This window comes from Agelaius phoeniceus, chromosome 5, assembly GCF_051311805.1.
Source record: "Agelaius phoeniceus isolate bAgePho1 chromosome 5, bAgePho1.hap1, whole genome shotgun sequence".
Classification (NCBI taxonomy): Eukaryota; Metazoa; Chordata; class Aves; order Passeriformes; family Icteridae; genus Agelaius; species Agelaius phoeniceus.
Window position 1 is genome coordinate 41,667,075 of NC_135269.1, and position 20,621 is coordinate 41,687,695.

At 35.0% G+C, this 20,621-nt stretch overlaps 1 protein-coding gene across 5 annotated transcripts in view; it reads left to right on the top strand.

Moving 5' to 3' along the window:
- The window catches only part of TAFA2 (TAFA chemokine like family member 2), a 182,954-nt gene that overhangs the window by 151,978 nt on the left and 10,355 nt on the right, over nucleotides 1-20,621 (top strand). For 2 of the 5 annotated variants that reach the window (XR_013182420.1, XR_013182421.1), the window contains exons 3-5: nucleotides 7,279-7,431; nucleotides 8,397-8,521; nucleotides 20,128-20,329. Coding sequence is in view for 2 of the 5 variants with exons in the window: in XM_077178874.1 (XP_077034989.1) it covers nucleotides 7,279-7,431; nucleotides 8,397-8,521; nucleotides 20,147-20,176 (308 nt within the window). In the remaining 3 variants the exon portion in view is untranslated. Of the gene's footprint in view, nucleotides 1-7,278; nucleotides 7,432-8,396; nucleotides 8,522-20,127; nucleotides 20,330-20,621 lie in introns of those variants that run through there. The other 3 variants (XR_008534124.2, XM_054631529.2, XM_077178874.1) reach the window with 2 other exon arrangements.

Sequence of the window (20,621 nt, forward strand, 5' to 3'; positions counted from 1 at the left end):
CTTATATTGTAGTTTTTCCTTGATGTTTTTCCAAAAGGGAAAATGTCTTCCCATACAGATGGCTGTAAATGACGGCTGGCAGACAAACTGATGGATGAGATTTTTCTTTGGCACCGTGCAGAAGATTATGCTTGGCAGTGTGACTGTGGCAAACCATTCATTAGTTCAGGTTTTAAAGGCTACTGGATAGCATTGTCATATGAACTCTGCTCATCCTCCTTCACCCAAGTGGACTAATTGGGTTAATTGAGGGGTAGAGGAGCTGGGCCAACATCTGCAGAATAAACACTTATCAAGAATGACTCTTGTTGTTTTAAAATGATTCTCTCAGGAGAGAAAAAAATCATGTCAAATCCAAGAAGCATGGGAGGAACTGCAGTTAGCAGTATTTTCTCTGTGTGTGTTGCCTACAAGTGGCACTGCAAAATATTCCAAGCAATCACCTATGGATTTTTTAGCAATTCACCTGAAAACCTCTCCCAAGATGCTAGAGACATCAGAGTAAAATAGAAGTGAAAAACAATGCTGTACTTTTGACCTAAAATTGATTCTCCACTGGTCTAAGTAGAGCATACTCTGTCTGGAATTTTCAATGCCCAAAGTGAACAAGTGATTTTAAGAACTGTAGCTGAGGTGCAAAGCATGGGAATGTGAATATAGTAAATAGGACCTGTCAATAAGGTGTGTTTGTAGGGTTTTCAGAAATAATTGTATGAGAATATATAATATATACACCGATGAAGGTTGGCTCTCAGCTCCCTCTTCTCAAAGCTGAACAGGCTCAGCTCCTCCAGCTTTTTCTTGTAAGAGAGATGCTCCAGCTCCTTATTCACCTTTGTATGATGCACTCCAGGAGCTCTTGCACTGAGGAGCCCAGAGCTGGACACAGCACTCCAGATGTGCCTCACTGGGGTGCACTAGAGGGGCAGGATCACCTCCCCTGACCTGGCAATGCACCCCAGGATGCCATTGGCCTTCTTGGCCACAAGGAAGCACAGCTGGCTCCTGACAGCTTGTATAGATGCAATGTATATAAGTATCTGGAGGGAGGCTGCCAAAAGGATGGAGCCCCACTGTGGTCCCTTCCAACCTTACCCATTCTATGATTCTGTGATAGTGTAGAATAGGATAGCAAAAAATTAGCATTTTTGTCCTGCTGTTACTATAGTACAACCCCACATGTCATCTGAAAATAAAGCAACGTGAATGCCTTTCCTGAGATGCACCACAACTGTGTCATGCCTCATTGTCACCACTGAGGACACAGGAATTACTGCTGTGTCTGTAATTGATTTTTCTGTTCACTGGCCAGACAAGGAAAAAAAAGCGACCAAAGAAGAACACTAAGTAAGTTTTTAAAAATAAAAAAAAGCTTTGTTTTTGATAATTTTCCCAATTTAAAAAATATCGTAAGATTTTCAAACTAATTAAAAATGTGCAAAATAAAATTTAAAAAAAACCCCTTGTGAATACAATTTTCTTTGATTTTGTTTTATTTAATAATCTTAATTCACCATAGTTTTCACATGTCTAGACTATATATCATCATTTGTTCAATCATTGTAAGAGGTGCTGCATTTTCAATCAGAATAAATATCTCAGTTGCAAATCCAGATGTCACCTGTATTGGAAAAAAAAAATTACTCTGTCATTGACATTCTGGTCCAAAAACCTCCTATCAAACCAAAAACATTGAGTTCAAAGGGTTTTGAATTTGATCTTTAGAGGTAATGTTCACTAAGGTTGCTGATGATGTACATTTACCAGTGCTGTTTGGGAGTTAGGCATCTTTTCCCAATGCCTGTGATGCCAATTCTCTCTTCAGCACATGAAATGAAGCTGAAATGGAGCTGTGCTTTGTTTTGTGTTCACAAAAGAAAGCTGAAGCTTGTGTTCCCAAAATCTTGGCTGCTTTTTTCCCCAACTGCACTAATGGCTGGTCAAATCAAAGATTTCATCCCTAACAAAAAGTGTCACATTGCTTGTGTCCTCACATCACAGAACTGCAGTAATGTCAGAACCATTGCTGGTAGAGTAAAAATAAACTATGTTCAAGTTTTTCCCTAACAGCTGTTATATGGATATTATAAAAAATATTGCAGTATGTTAAAATTAATTGAATGAAAAAATTAGATAGTGTAGTTGTTTTCATATATCTTATTCTGACATTTAAAGAGCAAATTGGATGGAAATCCTGACTTGGCAGTGGTTATATAAAATTTTGATTGGTTAGAAATGGCAGCTACCAACACTTATTAAAATATTGAAAAAATGCAACGATATTGTGTGAGAGTGTGTGTTTTGTGTGTGTGCAGGAGATTTTGCAAGTTTGTTTGCATCCTTCCTCTCTACAGTGACACATTGAGACTGATATGACATACTGAAATTGCTGAAGTGTAGCACAAAAATAACCTACATTTGTTTTCCTTGTCAATCAGTATGAACAAAGCAAATAAACTATGTGAACAAGAAAACACTCTTTCTTTTCTCTGTTCATTTAAGAGTAGGGCAGTGATCTAGAGCCCATTCTGGAAAAGTGATATATTATAACCACTAATTTTATTTATTTTACCAATAACATCCAATCACTCATTTGTTTGAATATTGTGGTATAGAATAGTGACTAATCACTTAGGAAAATGGATGAAGTAAGTTGACAATATCCTGAAATACTGTCTATTTTTCCTACAGATAATAATTTAATAGGGTCATTCCATTATAATCATTAATGTGGATATGCTTTACATGAATAAAAAGTGCATATGTGTCTACTTTGAAAGCATATGTACCTACTTTGAAAGACTGGGTTACTGTAGTACTTCATATGGGAAATCTTCCTCATCATACCCAAGATGACAAAAAGTCTAAAGTGTATAAAATATTAGATGCAATGTGGATTGAGAATCATGGCTAAATGTAATTTCCATTTTTCTATTTATTGTTAATGCTTCTTTTCTCACCTATAGCATAGACTCAAACAAATAAAGCTTTGCAGATTTTAAATAGTCTCTGTGACCTCCAAAAAATTACCTGGAATAGAATAAAATAAGATACATTTATTTCATGTAAGATTACAGAGCTGCAGTTTCTGCAAGCTGATATAGGAACTGGTTTCTGCAGGAGTTAATCAGGTATCTGTGGTTGCCATCTCCTTCCTCTTCCCTTTGGTTGAAAATGCTTCTCACTGGTCTCTGCACCCCATTGTAGGAGCTAAACTGGTAGAGAACTAACCCTAAAAGAGGGGAAATTTTTCTTCCAGTTCAAATCCCTGTTGTACCATCTTCACTATCAAATGACAGCGTTCATGCAAGCAGGGGATGAATGAATGCTGGACAAGACACAAGGGATCTTCTTTTGCTTCCAGTAGCTCTTAGTCATTGGATGGATTTAACTGTATCACCCAGCTGTGCTGCTGTCTTTGCAGAGAGCATACAATAGGGCCTTTTTGATTTTTTCCCCTGCTATTTATATATGCCTACTGCAATGATGGGAATCCTGAAGATAGAAACATAATAAAGCTGTGACTTAATTTTTTTAGCTCTTGGCAACATGATTTCTTCTTCTTTGCTAATGGCCAGTATATGTGTTGATGCATGATCTGTGCAACTTTCAGGAAAGAAAAGATCCAAATGACTGAGCAGATGGGTGACAGGAATAAACATCAGTGTTTAAGTGTTGAGGCTAGGAAAGGTGATCATGATGAATGATGCTTTTCAGAAGATTTTCTTGATTTGCATTCAAGGTTTGCATTCCTACACTAAATACCTTATATTCATATTTTTGAGTTGAATTATAAAATAGCAATCTAGGGTAGTAACTTCCATTCTTCCCTGGGGTAATCTTCCCATAGAAGTAGAGGAGTAAGGGTCATAACTTAGAGTGAGATGCACTTTGCCAATGCAACTGAAATTTTATTCACCTGAAGGAAAGAAATATAAAGGTTCCTTCCTACCATGAAGGAATAAGAAAAGTTTTATCTAAAATGAAGACTAGTAATTGTTTAGTTTTATTTTTTCCAGGAACATGATACTGATCACTGAAGTTTCTAGTTCTGATTTATGAGATAGGTATTGATGATTTCTCTACAAGAAAAAAGTCTGTAAAAGTGGCAGGTTAATTACAGCACATGCCATTATTGAGTCAGATGGGTTATTTCTGTTATTTTCCAAGCTCCAATCTCATGATACACAGTTAGATCTTCTGGAACATAATTTATATGTGTATTATGTTATGTACAATCATTAGGAAAACTTTACAACCTGTACACATAAAGACCTCAGAGTCTCTTTCTTCAGTCCCTCTCCACACTGATTGCAGAAAGGACTGCTTGCATTAGCAGCAAATGAAATACTTTTGCAGTGGTTTTTAATAACTAATTTCTGTGGGATTACAGAAATGACATTCGGTTCTTCAAACAATTTCTGCAGAGCAAGCAGCCTACTTTGAAATCTGTGCTAGGACGAAAAGAAACAAAACCAAAATGTGAATCACCCAAAGTATTATCCTCCTTTTGTGGAATGATCCAGTGGCTTAATGAGGGTAATTTGTTTTAGATTGTGGGGAATTCTTTATCTACTGTATAGAAGCTTTAATTTCACGTGGATATGACAGAACCTGTACTTGCTGCACTGGAGCTTAATTATTTGATAGCATAAGGACCTGAAATCCCTACTTTTCCTCTCAAAGAATTTTCATGGCATTTTCTAGATGGCAAATAGAAACTAGAGGATGGTTAGCTAAGATTTCTCAATGTTTGAAATGTCTTTGTATATTTTTCTAAGATGTTTTTGCTTTATACCCAGAAAATTTCAAAGCATCTTTATTAAAGATCCCCCAAATACTATTGATAGTATGTGGTTATTTTCTGTTCTCTTCCATTTTTCATATGTATTTTGACCCTTTGAAATGCTTTTCTTTATTGTACATGAATATGAATGCTTCATTTCATTGCACTCTTTTTCCAGAAGTCTTACAATGCTTATTACTACAAAGGAGGCATTCAAAATTTTTTGTCTCTGTGTGAAAACTTTGCTCACAGGATTTTACAATATCTCTTTTAACTGGTTTCCATTCCTGATGGCTAATTTTGTACATGGTACTTTGTTTTCCCTTAGTGGTTATATTACGGCGTTTGTGTAGACACAGTAAAGCAGTATAAAGTTATATGATAAGAGAGTGAGGACACAAAATTTCAGGATGAGTGATATACAGAATACAAATTAAAACTAATATAGTGAAAAAAGTAAGTGGTTTGAAGTTCTTATCCTACCACTAAATTTACTTTCTTTTGTAGATTCGGTGTCTAGGGTTTTTTATGTGCCTTTCATAAAATGAAATTTAGTGAATTTGTGTTAGGGTAAGTGGATATAAGATATGTAACTCCTATCAAAATTAAAGATAATGTGAATCTGCAAAAGTGGGATATGTTTGTTCTACTATATATTATACATGCCCAATATATCCTAGGATAATTTTTTTTCTTATTCACAAATAAAGAACTTTACAAGCATTTTATTATGAAAAAAATGAATGTATTTATTTAAATTGCTTTACTGGCATATATACCAGTGGAATTGTTTGGAAAATAATTAAAAGTAATTTTTAGGGCAGCCTGTGCTAGTAGCTGTAAACATATTTGCTCAATGTCATTAAAGGTATAAAATAACAGAGATTGCAAAGTTCAGACAGATAGTATGAATTACTTTCCTCATCCTCTACTGAATTAAAAATTACAGTTATAAAGTGAAGAAAATCAATGTTTGTGTATAAAGAGATTTTTTTCCTCCTAGATTTTTGATTTAAATGTAACATTTCAGCATATCAAAATATGATGGATCATGGGTCAATTGCTTGCATTGTATTATATAATTTCAGCTGTAGCACAGCATGATGTGGTTGAATATAATCAAACCTGACATGGTACAATACATTGAGTGATGACAAAGACCACAGACTGTTCACTGGAATTTGTTATACTAAAAAATGCATAATTCCCCAATGAAATGTTTAGCAGTTTATGTTTTGTTGATGAAGATCCAGAGTGTAATTGCTATCTGTGGGTTTTGCCTCTAGGAAATTCATGGGGTATGTAGCCTACATCAAGTTTTGTTCCTTCCTCAGGCCTTTTAGGTGCTGACACTGTGAAATAACAACGGGGTGAATCTAGACATCAGTGTTGGTCTCCTGTTCTTAGGGCTTTTTCCTTGTGGAAGCTCTTGTTTATTGTTTGACATTAGTGATATTAAAGATTGCTGAAGTATTCAGTACAGAAGCTTTGCATAAAGCACAAAAAAATTAAATAGCTGCAGAACTAAGGGACACATATTGCTTCACATAATTAGTATTCCTGCCCATACAAGGTTGTAGGTCAATATCAGCTAAAGTTCAGATTCTTTTCTCTCTTTCTTCTGATGGTAATGAGTTATCCTCAGGAATATCTGGCCTTGTATAAGCAACTGCTGAAAGTTTAGTTAAACCATTTTCCAAACTCCAGATCCTTTGGTAACTGGCTGATGAACCAGAAAGGGTGTTTTGGTAGCTCCCCTCTTACCAGATTGCTCCTCTTATTGGACTCAGTTAGAGCAGCATGAATGGAAATGATAGGTACAGATATGGAATAATGAGGATTGTCCTATTGCCTCCCTTGTTTGAAAGATTTGGGTCCCCATGTTCCCAAACTAACTTTGCAGTGCCAGGCAGAAAAATTTAAAAGGTGATTTCTTAGTAGATTTTATTTCTGAATTTTGTTTGAGTGTTTTCCCTGTATCCTGCCAGTTGTTCTCTGTCTGCCTGTAGGAAGGTTTTGGAATACCATGTCAAAGTCTCTTCTGGGCATAAAGTCTGGAGACATGGATTGTGAAAACATATGCATGGGTACTTTAGCATTAATATACTTTCATTTTAAAGTTTCTGCCATAGGGAAAAAGAAAAAAATAATATTGCTAGAGGTACACAGCTGTTTATGGGAGTCCAAAAATTAATGTAGTTTCTAGATTAAATTTATGTTTCTGCTTCCCGCTTCATTGGTACAGGCCCACATGGAGCCTCGTCCAACTGTTCTTCTTTAGCCAGTGTTTTCTGCCTGAAATAGTTATACTATTTTTGGAAAAGAGATCAACTCTCCATTCCAGTGTTAATTACATTGCAACTCTCATTTCATGTGTGGCAGATTGCCTTACAGAGCCGAGTTTAATGCATTTCTAATTAAAAAAATCCAAATGAAACAATATGATGTTACTTCTCAAAGATATCAAATTGTTCATCTTCTTATTTTCACAGCTCACCATGTTAAAACTGGGACCTGTGAAGTGGTGGCGCTTCACAGATGCTGCAATAAGAATAAGATAGAAGAAAGATCACAGACAGTGAAGTGTTCCTGCTTCCCTGGGCAGGTCGCAGGTACCACCCGGGCAGCTCCTTCTTGTGTTGATGGTGCGACTCCTTCTATTGCTTCTTTTCTTTGTGTTCCTGGGAATTTTGCTGGCTTAAGATCATTAATGAGACCCACTCCATTACAGTTAACTATTTAAAATAAGTAGGAAATCTTCTGCATTTTGAAGGAAGCGTCCAAGGTGAATGGGAGAAAGATCGAAAAATTAATTATTTGCTATTGCTCTGTGGAAATGCTAAACAAAATTATTATGCCAGAGAAAGAGGCCTCTTGAGAGGCTAAATTTGATCTAACTAAAAAGAGGACTTTTGGAATTGTATGAAATTCACTTAATTAAAAGTATTTATGCAAAACCTACATAAGCATATAATTTTCATGTACTACAGTATTACATCTTTATATGTTTATCTCACTGGAAGGAAACAAGCAAACAAACAGAACACAGTTCTGTCAGTTTTTAATCTTTTTAGACCTACACTGTTATTCCTATTCACAGTGCAATATTAGTGTCTTACTTAGCAATTCTGGTACAGGCTCATATGTTTTATTTGGGAAAATACTAGATGATTTTTCACATCTCTTTCTCTGAGAGAGTGGCAGGATTCACCCTTTACATGATCTCTTTAATGTTGATATGTTGTTGGTTGTCAGAGAAGCTGTAAATATGTCATCACTGGGGAATAAATTTAATCAAGCTATGCTAGGCTATATACTAGACCAAGCAAAAGAAGAGATTCTACTTAAAACTTTGAAATCTGGCTGAGCAAGATAAAAATGAAGTTGGGAAGAAATGCTGTGAAGAGATTGACTTTGAAGCACTTAGCACCTTTTGCAAATTGGAAACCTAATTTCTTCTGAAGGTTCTGAGGTGGCTGAAAATCACAGACTGGCTGTCAGTCAACAAGTTTCTCATATTTTCCTGGAAAATAAAAGAAATGTTGCAGCATAATGACATCTTAAAGTGTCCATTTCCACAAAACACAAATACATTTGTTTTCTTTTGTAGCTTCAATAGTGGAGCAGAAATGGTGGTGCCACATGCAACCATGTCTTGAAGGGGAGGAATGTAAAGTTCTTCCAGATCGTAAGGGATGGAGCTGTTCCTCTGGGAATAAAGTGAAAACAACTAGGGTAGGTATGATACCAACCTGACATGTTACCAACAAATAAAAAAAAAGAAAGGTGCACAGGAAATTGGGTGCACAAAGAAGACCTAAGTTGAGAAGACTAAAGAAGCATGGGAAGAGAGTTGTACTGGGATTGGACTTCCTGGTCCCTCACACTTTTCTCAGCATACTTTTCAATTGTTTGAACATAGTAAGCTGTGTGCCAGACCTTCTCAGGTAAGCACTGGAGATAGTAGAGTTGGTCCCTTCAACTAACAGTAATGATCAAATGCATTATAATCTAATATGTATTTCTCTCTGAAATCAGTTGCACTGTGTCTGTACACTTTTCTAACCTCTTCATTCAAAGGGTATCAAACCAGCATATTTTTCAGTGACATGGAATTACCACATTTCTACATAGAAAGCACTGAGCATGGTAAGCATTTGAGGTGTCATTACAGGATGATCTGGTTCTTTCCATCTTGTATATCTGTGATTTACTAAAAAATTTTGACATATTTTCAGGGAGTTCCTTTCCTACACTTGACACTTTTCATATTATTGGTTAAAATTTATATTAACAGAAATATATAAGCTCATATACAATGTCTGACAAACAAGTAAACATGTTGTCAACTTTGCATTTTAGTGGGTAACAGAAACAGAAGAAAAACAAATTTTTAGATAAGCATTAAATGCACAAACTTCCTAAAGTTACGGCATTGTATCTTGTCAGGGTCAACACAATTCTTCATCAACATACAAAAAATGAAAATGTACTCTGAAGACACATATGCATATGTTTAAGTATAAACACCTTCCTCCCTGCACCCCAGGACATGTACTCATGACTGATTTTTCTTTTGTGTATTTAATAGTTTGTAGTGTCAGGCCATAATATGCTAGATTGGTGTTTACTCTAAACAGATGTTTGAGCATCTATGTAATTTTACTGAAATATTTCTTACATAGGCACTAAATTTCTGGTACACATTGGTTGTGGTGAAATAAAGCATGTACTGACTGAATTATATTTCTTCTGTTCCACAGAGAACTCTATATGTCTCAGTTTCTGTATTTATAAGTCTCCAAAGCATTTTGACATTCTTTGAAGGAAGGATGCTTCCAAAATGTTTGCTTTAAAGTTCCCTTCCTGAAGCCACTTTTAGATGTGTTTCTTCTGAAAACAACCTTGCTGGAATGCTGCCCACACTTAACTTCATAAATGCCAATGCAAATCTGATTATATGCATGTAAAATATATGTGCATATAGAATATAATCAAAAAGGAACCAGACTAATGTTAAAGAAATATAAATTTATATATAAATATATAAATACATAAATATATAAATATATAAATATATAAATATATAAATATATAAATATATAAATATATAAATATATAAATATATAAGCATAAGCATAAACAGGAATAGAAATAGAAATAGAAATAGAAATAGAAATAGAAATAGAAATAGAAATAGAAATGTGTGTGTTTTGAAATTTTTCATGGTTACTACTACAAGACACAATTAGTGTTACAGAATACTTGCCATTTTATATACTATTTTATATACTATTTTATATTGAGAGAGTTTAATGAATCATAAGTAAAAATGTGGACCTGAATTATATTTCTCCTGGAAAAAAAAGAGGTTACAAAAAGGGGAAAAGCAATTATGATTGCTTTGATGAGATTTCTTCTTCACAGTTAGTCAGACTATAGGTTTCTCTGCACTGGTTGAGGTGATGAAGTTTTTCTGCTGTTAGGGATCTAAAGAAGCCCAAGGCTCCTGTCCCCAGGAGCTTATGCCTTTGTTGTTGTTAGACTTTTAGGTTTGTGTCTTTGCAGCAGCTGGAACTTTCTTGTTCTCCATGGTGGGGGCAATCCTCAGGACTCATTTCATAGCTCTTCCATAATGATACTTTGGAAAAGCCAGTCCTTTTCTATATGTGCTATCATGAACACTGATTCAGTACGATGGCCACCATAACCTGCTTACAGACCTAGCACCATGGAAAGGGAAACACTAGTCACCTTAAATCCCCCCTATTTGTCCTGCCTTCCAGTTTGTCCAGATGCTCTATGTTTTCCTCCTTTTCCTTTCATTTCCCACAGAGATGCAAGGCTATTCTGAGACAATAGCAAACTTCAATTCAAATTCTGACTGCAAGTTTCCCTAAGTCATTGAAACCAGGTCAGGGACAGGTGAAGGAAGGTCTCTCTTTCAGAATCAGTGACCTGTGATTTTAAGAGACATCATTCTGATGGCCAGTAAAATACATATTGCTATTGGAATTATGTGTGGTTCTTTGTGTTAACAGAGTAGCTTATTATCAAAGGGCAAGTAATTTTCCCTTATATGTAGTCACTACCATATTTTTGTAGCTCCTCTTTCTGCTCCCCAAGGTCTATAGAAATAAAAGGAAAAAATTCTAAATTGCTCTTTTTTTCCAAAATTCTCCCCCTTTTCTTTTGAGAAAAATAAAAAATAACTGTACAGAGAGCCAATATTAAGAAGTTATGAATAATAAGTTTCTGATTGTCAAATGAAATAACCTATATGTGATTATCATGTGTAATGTAAAAGCGTAAAGAAATAAAGGGAACTAAATGGCTTGGGTGATTTAAGTAAATTACAGAAAAACTTTCTCAAGGCTTTCCTGAAAGGCCAAAAAAAAGTTTATCTTCACCTCCAAACATTTTCTGTAAGTTTGCCTTCTTCATGTGCCAAAATCCTGACCCAATTATCTGCTGAAGTACTGTCTTCTACAGGATACCAAATTGAAAAGTAGCACCTACATTTCCACATCATGAGTTGTTAATAGTTAACCTCTATGTTAGAAATAAAAACAGTGGAAGAAGGAGGTATTTTGAATTTCCACCTCTGTTTGTTTATATAATCTCACTATTGTAAAAAATTATGATACTGACTTCCTAATAATTATGGTACTAGTCACTAAGCAAAAAAGGCCAGATAAAAAATGGCAGAAAACTAATTGATTTTTAAAAATGTGGTCTACTTGAGGTTTTGTATTTTGTTCAGTTATGTAGATCTAATAAGGTCATACAAGAATAATGAATTAGAAGTACTCAGAATTCAAACGTTAAGAAATCAAATTTGGAAATTATTTACCTTTAGAATAAAAACCTGGGTATTATTTTCCTGATCTGTTTACATATTAGTGGGGAAAGGTTGATATTAAGAATTAACCATAGAAAAGAACTGAATATGGGGAAAAATGTCTATGAATAAGATGAGTACTGACTATTTTGGGTCTATGTAGCCTGCAGGAGAGGAAGGGAGAAAAAGACACTGAAAACTTAGGTAAATCAGTAAATTTTTCTACATCATATAAAGAAATATGGGCTTGTGTTCCCAGTCATAATACCAAAACAAAAGAGGTTGTTCATTAATACATTAGGAGAATTATGACAGGATTATGACCATAGCTGCAATTTTACCAGGTACACTTGGGCATCCTCCTCCAGGCTAAGAAACTGTTGTGAAAGGAAACTATTGCATTTTTCCCCCACATGGCAAGTCTCAATTTTTGATACATAAACACAAAAATTTTGTCACATTACCCTCTCTAAATGATGAGAAAAGAGTTTCAAAAAAGTGAAAAATCCTTTTTTCTGTTTTTTACATTTGCAGTACTCTTTCTTCTACAGCCTCTTTCTAATATAATTATTCTAGTTCCAGAAGTTCTCCTTCTTGTTTTCTTTCCTTTTTTTTTGTGTTTCCTTTCTCTTCTTGCAATACAGGAAAGGGTCTGTATTAAAAAAAGTAATTTTCCCACCAGCTGAAAAATATACTGTTATTACGTATAAAACTGAGAATGACATTTTAAAAATTCTCTGATTTTATATCAAACAGACAAGCTCTTTACAAAGAGTGAAAACTAACATTTTGCAGTCAGATAAAAGCTGAAGAGAAAGAATTAAATATTTCTCTTAGTTATAGGGTATATTCCACATCAGAGATCTCTCTCTGGATAGGGCTTTTCCCTGGGCAGATCTAGATGCCAGGCTATATTTGTACTTTTAGAAAGAGTACATTGCCTGCTACCTTTGTGATACAGGCAGGCTTTACATAAAGTGCCCCAGTGCCTCCTGGGGTCCCAGTTCTCCAGGCAACCACCCTGGGAATAGCTTGGAACATGTCATGGCTCCTGGGCAGCTCATAAACCTGTGTGCCTTTCCTGCAGAATTTAGAGAAAAAGAACAAGGTAAAGTGGTGTATGCTGGGTCTCATCTTGAGATTCTGGAAGTGGAACATGACTGAAGAATTGTGTACTTGCTCCAGGCAGTGGGAGAGTGTTCCTAGACTGATATTTTATGAACATATAGAAAAGTATGCAATGGTATTTCTCATGAGAAAAAGTATAGAAAAAAACAAGCTATTTCAGTTGAAAGGGACATACACTGATCAGAACATCTGGCTACCTGAACAGTTCAGGGCTGATCAAATTAAAACATGTAAATCATAACATTGTCTAAATGTCTCTGAAACACTGATAGGCTTGGACACCTCTCTAGGAAGCCTCTTCCAATGTTTGACAATTGTCTTGGTCAAGAAAGCCTTCCTGGTGTTCAGTCCAAACCCTCCCTGGTGCAGTGTCGAACAATTTCATTGCATAGTAATGAAATGCTACCTTGTCCTCAGTCTTTTCGTTTTATTTGGTAGAACTGCCTGTGGAATGAGGCATAGTTTAACATTAAACTGTGGTTAAATTATGTGGGGTAGAATTTACTTGGGTTAGGACTCTCTAGAGTGAGATAACTAGCCCAAGCTCTAGACTGTCTTTTTACTTTTAGATAGAGTTGTTCAGTTCCAGAGGACAGTTGATTTTGTTCTAAGTCTGATAAATTGTCTTCTGGAGGTGCTTATGCTTCTCAAATAATCTAGAGGAAAACTACCAAGACTAACTTAGCTGCTAATGTTTAGATATTTAATGTTGAATAAGAAGCAGCTAGCTTAGATAATTTAGTCACTTTGATGTGGTTTTCAGCAGGAAGATGACCATAAAGGCCCATTCATTCTTTGTCAGTTTGGGAAGCTGTGGACTTTGACCCCTATCAAATGCAATATAATATAATATAGTATAGTATAGTATAATATAGTATAGTATAGTATAATATAGTATAATATAGTATAGTATAATAAATATAATAAATATAATATAATATAATATAATATAATATAATATAATATAATATAATATAATATAATATAATTTTAAACATGCTCATATTCTGAAGGTACACAGCAGTGAGCTAAATTAGTGACTCATATGATGATGAGCAACATGTCCAGTATCTACTACTTACTAAAAATTGGCAACAGTGCCTGTTTTAGAATTGTTGGTGTAATACTAATACTACTAATATAAATTAACAACAATGGAAAAATCAGATACATAGTCAATATTGATTATTAACCCCTGAAAATCTCTAGAAATTGAAAGTGAGTAATGTTTTCCTATAAACAAGGGAAAGAAGTATTTTCAGCCAGGTTATAAAGGGCTATGGTTTGGAAATGAGCATTCAGCTTCTGGAATAGCTGAGCACCTACAATTTTAAGAAGGGTTGAAGGAACTGGAATGTGGAGGAAAGCAAACTGCAGAACAGAAAGAAATCAATACCTAGTATATTACTATGTAACTATATGCCAAACCAATAGCAGAAATAGAGTACTGCAATAAAATAAAATAAATATTACAAGGGCAGAGAGAAATAAAAGAGAAATATTACAGATCCAAAAATAAATCCACAGTGAGTATATTTATCTACATTCCAAATTCAAATCTGAATTCCAAATCAATACCAGAGACAGACGACTAGTGTGAAAAGAACAGATATATTGCCAGGATGCTGAGAAATCCATACTCATACTGAGAGCATCTATACCTTCAAAAACAATATAGGAGATAGCCTGAGCTCAGTTATTTGAAATATTCCAATTTATTTAATTTTACATTATGGCTTCCAGAATTTAAAGAAAACTCAAAATTGAATAAGATCCTTGGAAAAATAGAAAATTTACTGTCTGAACACACCAACTGGCTTCATTTGAAGCCAAATTGTGTTCAGTATATGCATCCCACTGCTCTCAATCAATGCAGTTTTGTTGCTATTTATAAATACTGCTTACATTTTTACTCTATCACCTCTTTCTCACTTGCAGATGCTGAGTTGTTTCTAAATTAATTACAGCTGATGAAAGGGGAGACAGTAATTTTATTTATGTTTAAATTTATAAAGTATGCTGTTCATAACCCTTTCAGCATGAGGAACGGAAGGACCCTTGTCTGGTACCTTTATATTTTGGTGGGCTACTCAGATTCCAAGTATCAAGAGGCAGCATAAAGTGGTGACTCAACTGCTATCAGTGCTGTAATAACTGCTGCTTGAGTAAGAAATAATAATAATAATAATAATAATAATAATAATAATAATAATAATAATAATAATAATAAATACAAGAGAGCTAAAATGTGTCCCTGGATATGAAAAGAGAATGGCATTTTTCTTGTAACTGAGCCTTACCTAGTGTTAGCAATGCAGCAATGTTAGTTGTTGGTCTGTAGTTCAGGCAAGCAACAGATCCATAGGTTCTTTAAGTGTTACTGTTTTTTCTGCCAAAGTTAAAAATGTGGTTGCTTCCTTCTTCATTTCTTTGTTCCTCTTCCTCCTCCAGGTTTTTCAGAAACAGCAGTAGTAATGTTATGGAATTAGAAAAAGCAGAAATTCATCATCTAAATACAACGTATAGGCTATTCCAGGATGTTTCTGGTAGGCAGAATGTATGGTAGTTGTGCTCAGTGACTGCTAAGAAAGCAGTGTATTTCTCACATGACATGTTTTACAGAGTAAAAATGCTACTAACTTACATGACATAAAAAAATCTGACCACTGAGAAATGTGAAATAACTATAGGATAGATGAATGATCTGCCATGTGTCAGGTACAGGAAGTACTTTTTCTACTATTATGTAAGAGGTTTTATAATTGAAGAAACCACCTCACTGTAAAACTACTTTGCTCCTCTGCCTCACTTCAGAGCCTCTGTATAGACTCCTCATCTCCTTCTTTAATTTAAAATGAAGATTTATTGGTATAATGTACATATATACAGTGACCAGCAATACCTGGAGGTTCATAAAAATGATGTGATTACAATATAAGTGAGTGCACAAACTGTAGCAAAATATTACCCATGGAAAAGACTGATTGCACTTGTGACAGCCTCTTTGTTGCTATGGTATTTCTTTCCATGCCTTTGGCTAATCTATCACTAGGAGAAATTTGCAGCTGTCTCAGCATGTTTCTCTTTGCTAACTCAGAGACCACTGTATCTAATCTGTCATTAAAATAGCAATAAGTGGCATGCACATATTTTCTAAGAATAAATACAAGTTTTAGGGGACAAATAAGCTGGTAGTGGAAATAGGATGACATTTCTAGGGTCAAACTGGACTTTTGTATTAATCAGTAATTATTGTTTTGATCTAGCACCGCAGTTATTTCCTTTTGAAGCTTTGTATTTTTTGTAGGGCACCTAAACACTAATCTTTTAGGACACTTGGACATTTTGATGGAAATAGTTATCATGCCAGCCAACACATGTTAAAAGGAGTCATCAGTATTCAGGGCTATGCAATTTACTGATTTTCTTAACAATAGCTTTTATATACCAAATTTGCTTCTTTAATATGAAGTTGGTGTGCCTAGTTCTACCCTAAGTAAAGTTGTGAGTCTCCATTTGGCCGGAGTCTAGGCCTTGCTGATGTTCCTTTGTGGTCACAGAAATCTAGACATGTCATGGTCCTTTCTCCAGAAGAAAATGTACTCTGAAATATCTGCAAAAGAGCAATTATGGAATAAAGGATTAAAGGAAGAAGTGTTGTGGTGTGAAATGCAATAAGCAAATAATAGACTGAAAGGTCAGTAAAACTTGTTGGGCGGGTGAGGATAATCCAAGCATTCAAATCTCAAGACAATTTTAGTTTCAAGTTTTGTTTAGTTCTGTTCTGAGTTTGAGTCCTATGGATACTGAAATGAAGAATGAAAGTGATTAACATCAAAAGAGAGAATGGATTAAAGGCAATATTCACAGGTACAGATCTTTTGAAAAGATGGAGCCTGATTATAAATTACCTTGTTATATCTCCCTGTGAATGCACTGAGTATGGTCTCAAGCTATTCATAAGAGGCAATACAATTTTATTTTTTTTGTTTGTAGACACACTGTAGAAATAATGAAAAATGAAATGTTTTGCAATCCCTTCATCACACCCACAGCCTAGTAGTATATGCTGTAGTTTATGCATTTTTGTCAGGGAGTAGTTTTTCTGAAGGTAAGATTGCAGCTAGGATGCATTGTAAGGCACCATTTTAGCTTCTCCAGAACCTGAACATTGACAGAATTATGCTGCAATCAAAGCAAACTATTCAATATTTAAAGAAAAATGCAATTAGATTTCAACTGCATGCCATTCATTACTAACCAGTGATTTTTGCAACCATTACTTCTTTCCATGTGCAAATTCTCCAATTAATCTGTCCAGCCAAGATGTTTTCTGCCTTTGTCCCAAAAGATTCAACTTGTGATTTACTTTTTTTATTCTTCTGCTTTGTCCTTTGCTGGCATGTTTGAGATATTGACCTCATGACTGAAAAATAATTTTCTGCCTCTGTGGTGGAAAATTAGAACAACTACTTAAGGCCGTTTGTTAATGACTGGTTTTCTTCAATTCATTCACCCCATGAATTTCCACTTTTCCAAAGTCCTGACACCAAAATCAAAGGTGTTTCCACTTCCATTTGCAGCTTCATTCTGCCAGTCTCTTTGCCATTCACTGCTGTGCAAAAAGGGCTCTTTGAATATCTAGTAGTCCTTTTAAATTTTCTTGGAAAATTTTTGTCAGGTTCTAATATCTCAGAAATTACTGTACAAGATGATATTCAAATGCCAGTATCGTGTGAGTCATGCTGGCATGCTCTAAGACTAGTGCTTCTTTTTGTCTAGCCCTCCTTTTCAGCCTGTAGGGGCTTCTTTGGATCATTTCTGAAAGTCAGAAATGATATATTTCTGGTCAGAGAGACCAGGATATTCTGAAACCTCACATGATCTGCTGCCTAAATAGCTTCAGGCAGAATTTTTTCCTCTTTCCCTGGGTATTTGACTCAGGCTTCACAAACTCTACATCACTGCTAAGTTGCAGAAATGTATGAGGCTGGCCCTCAATTGTTCAAAAGGTAATGCTTTCATTTCTTCAAAACAACACAGTTTTCTTGAGGTTTTTCCTTACTTATTAGGACTAATTATAGAAAACATCAGAAACATCCCCTTGGTGCAGCTCTGCTTTTCTGACTTCTTATATGGAAGGAAATGAATAATAATCACTATGAAGTGGAGAATCAGGCATACAGAGCATTCTGAGCCTACAGAGTCACAGAGTTGGAGGAGTGAACAACTCTTAAACCAATTGAAATCAGATTACTCAGACATTGTTCCATTGCATAGCAAAGTAAGCATGGTTGTAAATCTTAAATATTTCTCCCTAAGAATAATGAAGATAGTCCTATCCTTTGTGAAAACTCTTCTAAACAAAGAAAAAACTCAGGCAGGAATAAATGGAAGATTGCTGCCTATGGCTAAATTAAGAAAGAAAGCAACAAGCATAGAGTTAATTTCCATGAGAATTTCAAAATTGCACTTTTTTTTTTATGACTTTTAGTTTACTCTTCTACCACCCTGGTGAACACCAAGTCAATTTCAGGAAAGTTGTTACTGCTGTGTATAGAGAAAATACTCCAAAGGACTTTTCATGTTCTATAAAATGGACCCTGAGCTTTCTTCTGCTGCATTATTAGAATATACAGATGATCCCTTCGTAGATCTTACAGTCCTGATTATCATCCATCACCTTCCATATCTGCAATGATAAATGCCATAGAAGTCTGAAGTGCAGATTCTGGGTGAAGCTACAAAATATCCCGTCCACCAGGGCTTATTTGTATGATGAAACCTGTAAAATTATGTTGGCAAGACCAACCAAAGTTTGACTCCAGTTTATGAAGAAGAATGGGTTCTCAAGGAAACAAAGCATTGTGTCAAATCAACGTGCATCTACAAATTCAGTAGTAATAGATCTGAGAATTTTAATAGAGCTGCAGTTTTGTCTCTTCATATTGAAGAATGTCGTAAGATAAATTACTGATGCCAGCCAGAAGAACTTGTTTCTTCATCCTGAGTTCAAACTTTGTGGCTTAGAACCATGTTCCTGACAAAGGAAGACCAAAGAACTGTATCTCTGCTCATGCTGTTTCTAATTCAGGCAAATGCACTCCAAAATCAGATTAGTTGTTATAGAAATTTGACATCTCTCTGTCCTGATTCCTTGTCACCTTTTCAGTCACCTTGGAAAATGTAAATTTCTCATCTTCAAGGCATCATTCCAATTCCACTTGCTAATAATTTTTATTCCTCATTCATGAAGAACAAAAAAGGAGCAGGAGACTTTATTCTAGAATTCAACTTGACAAATTTGAAGCCTATTTCTTGGAAAGCCAATTACTTTTTCGAAGGTCAATCGGGAAATTGCCAGAATCCTTTTTCTTTCTCGCAACCTTAAAGCACATTATTGGTACTTACATTCCTGAAATTTGAAGGCTACAACCTCTTCTGAGCCTTTTGGTCTTTCCTTCATTACATGAGATTTTAGAATTCCAGAGTCTAATTGCAATTAGCTACTTTGATTCATTCATACTTTGTCTTAGGTCACAATCTATTTAGATAAAATAATGAGAAAATGCATATATGAAGACATCTGGACATGTTCTATAAGGAAGACATTTTAAATTGAATACCACAGTAGGTTCTTAGTTGAAACTCCTAGCATTCATTTTTAGCTTTGACAGAATACTTATTTTCTGTTCACTGTGAAGTTCAAAAATAATATCCAGATGATCCTGACTACAGAGATGTTATAAGGTGTTGTAACTTTCACCTCTATGTCTCCATAATGCTCAAGCAAGAAAACATTTACTTATTAAACTGACAGCACTTGTTCTTTTCATCTTTGACCAAGATGACTACAACTATTGGGAATCAGAAACCATAATCTTGGCTATACCTTAGTGAAAGAGGCTTTATGTGTTGTTTTCCTGGGCAATGAGAAATCCTTCTTATTGTTCAGCCTCTGCGTGAAAAGCCATGTCTTCCTTTTTCACAGTTCTATTAGGACTTGAGAAAAGATATCAAAGATTTTTCTGAAATCCTCCGGATCTGCCACCTTTCTTCTCTTTCTTGTCTTTCTTATCTATATTGGACTAATGGCATGATGGGTACTCATACAGGAGAAGGTTAAAATTAGATTTCCTAAAAATTAATTTTATATTCTCTGAAATGGTACCCACTACTCTGTCAGTACCTATTTTTTTAAGCCAAAATTTCTCCAAGCACAGAAAAGTCTTTTCTTCATGTGGAAATTCTAAATGGATGAAAAGAGAAAGGAAAATTATCAAAGGGATTCAAGTTGATGACTGATTCATTGTTTTTAAATAATTTTTCCTTCCTGGATATTGGTTCTGTTGTTTTCTAACTTGTTTTTTAGTTATCTTATATTCCCTCAGCTATGGCAGTATTCCTGGAGACAAATGTGAATGCACTTCCTCAAAATGCCAGCAGTGGAAGCTGGTAAGCAAGTGGGGAAAAATCACCAGAGAAATCTCTGAAGCTTGGGACAAAGGCAGAAAACACATCAGTACTGCACTAACAGAACAGCAGGTACTCTTATAGAGAAGATAAAATTACAGGTAAGGAAATAATTTACATTTCTATTTTGAACTTGTCCAAATGGCTTGTTACTCTCCATTCAAAATATCAGGAAAAACCCTACAGCATAAAATTTGAAAAAGAAAAAGATCTCAAATTTGATTAACTTGGACAACCTGATTTTTAGTGGGGATAATTGGAAGTTCTGACCTCATTTCTAGAAAAATATATTAAAATATGAAAATTCTTTATGCCTATTAGACAGTTTAGAATTTCAGTCTAGTTTTAAAACAAGGCTGGATTTGAGGTTTTAAAATTTGTTTTGCTTTTTTG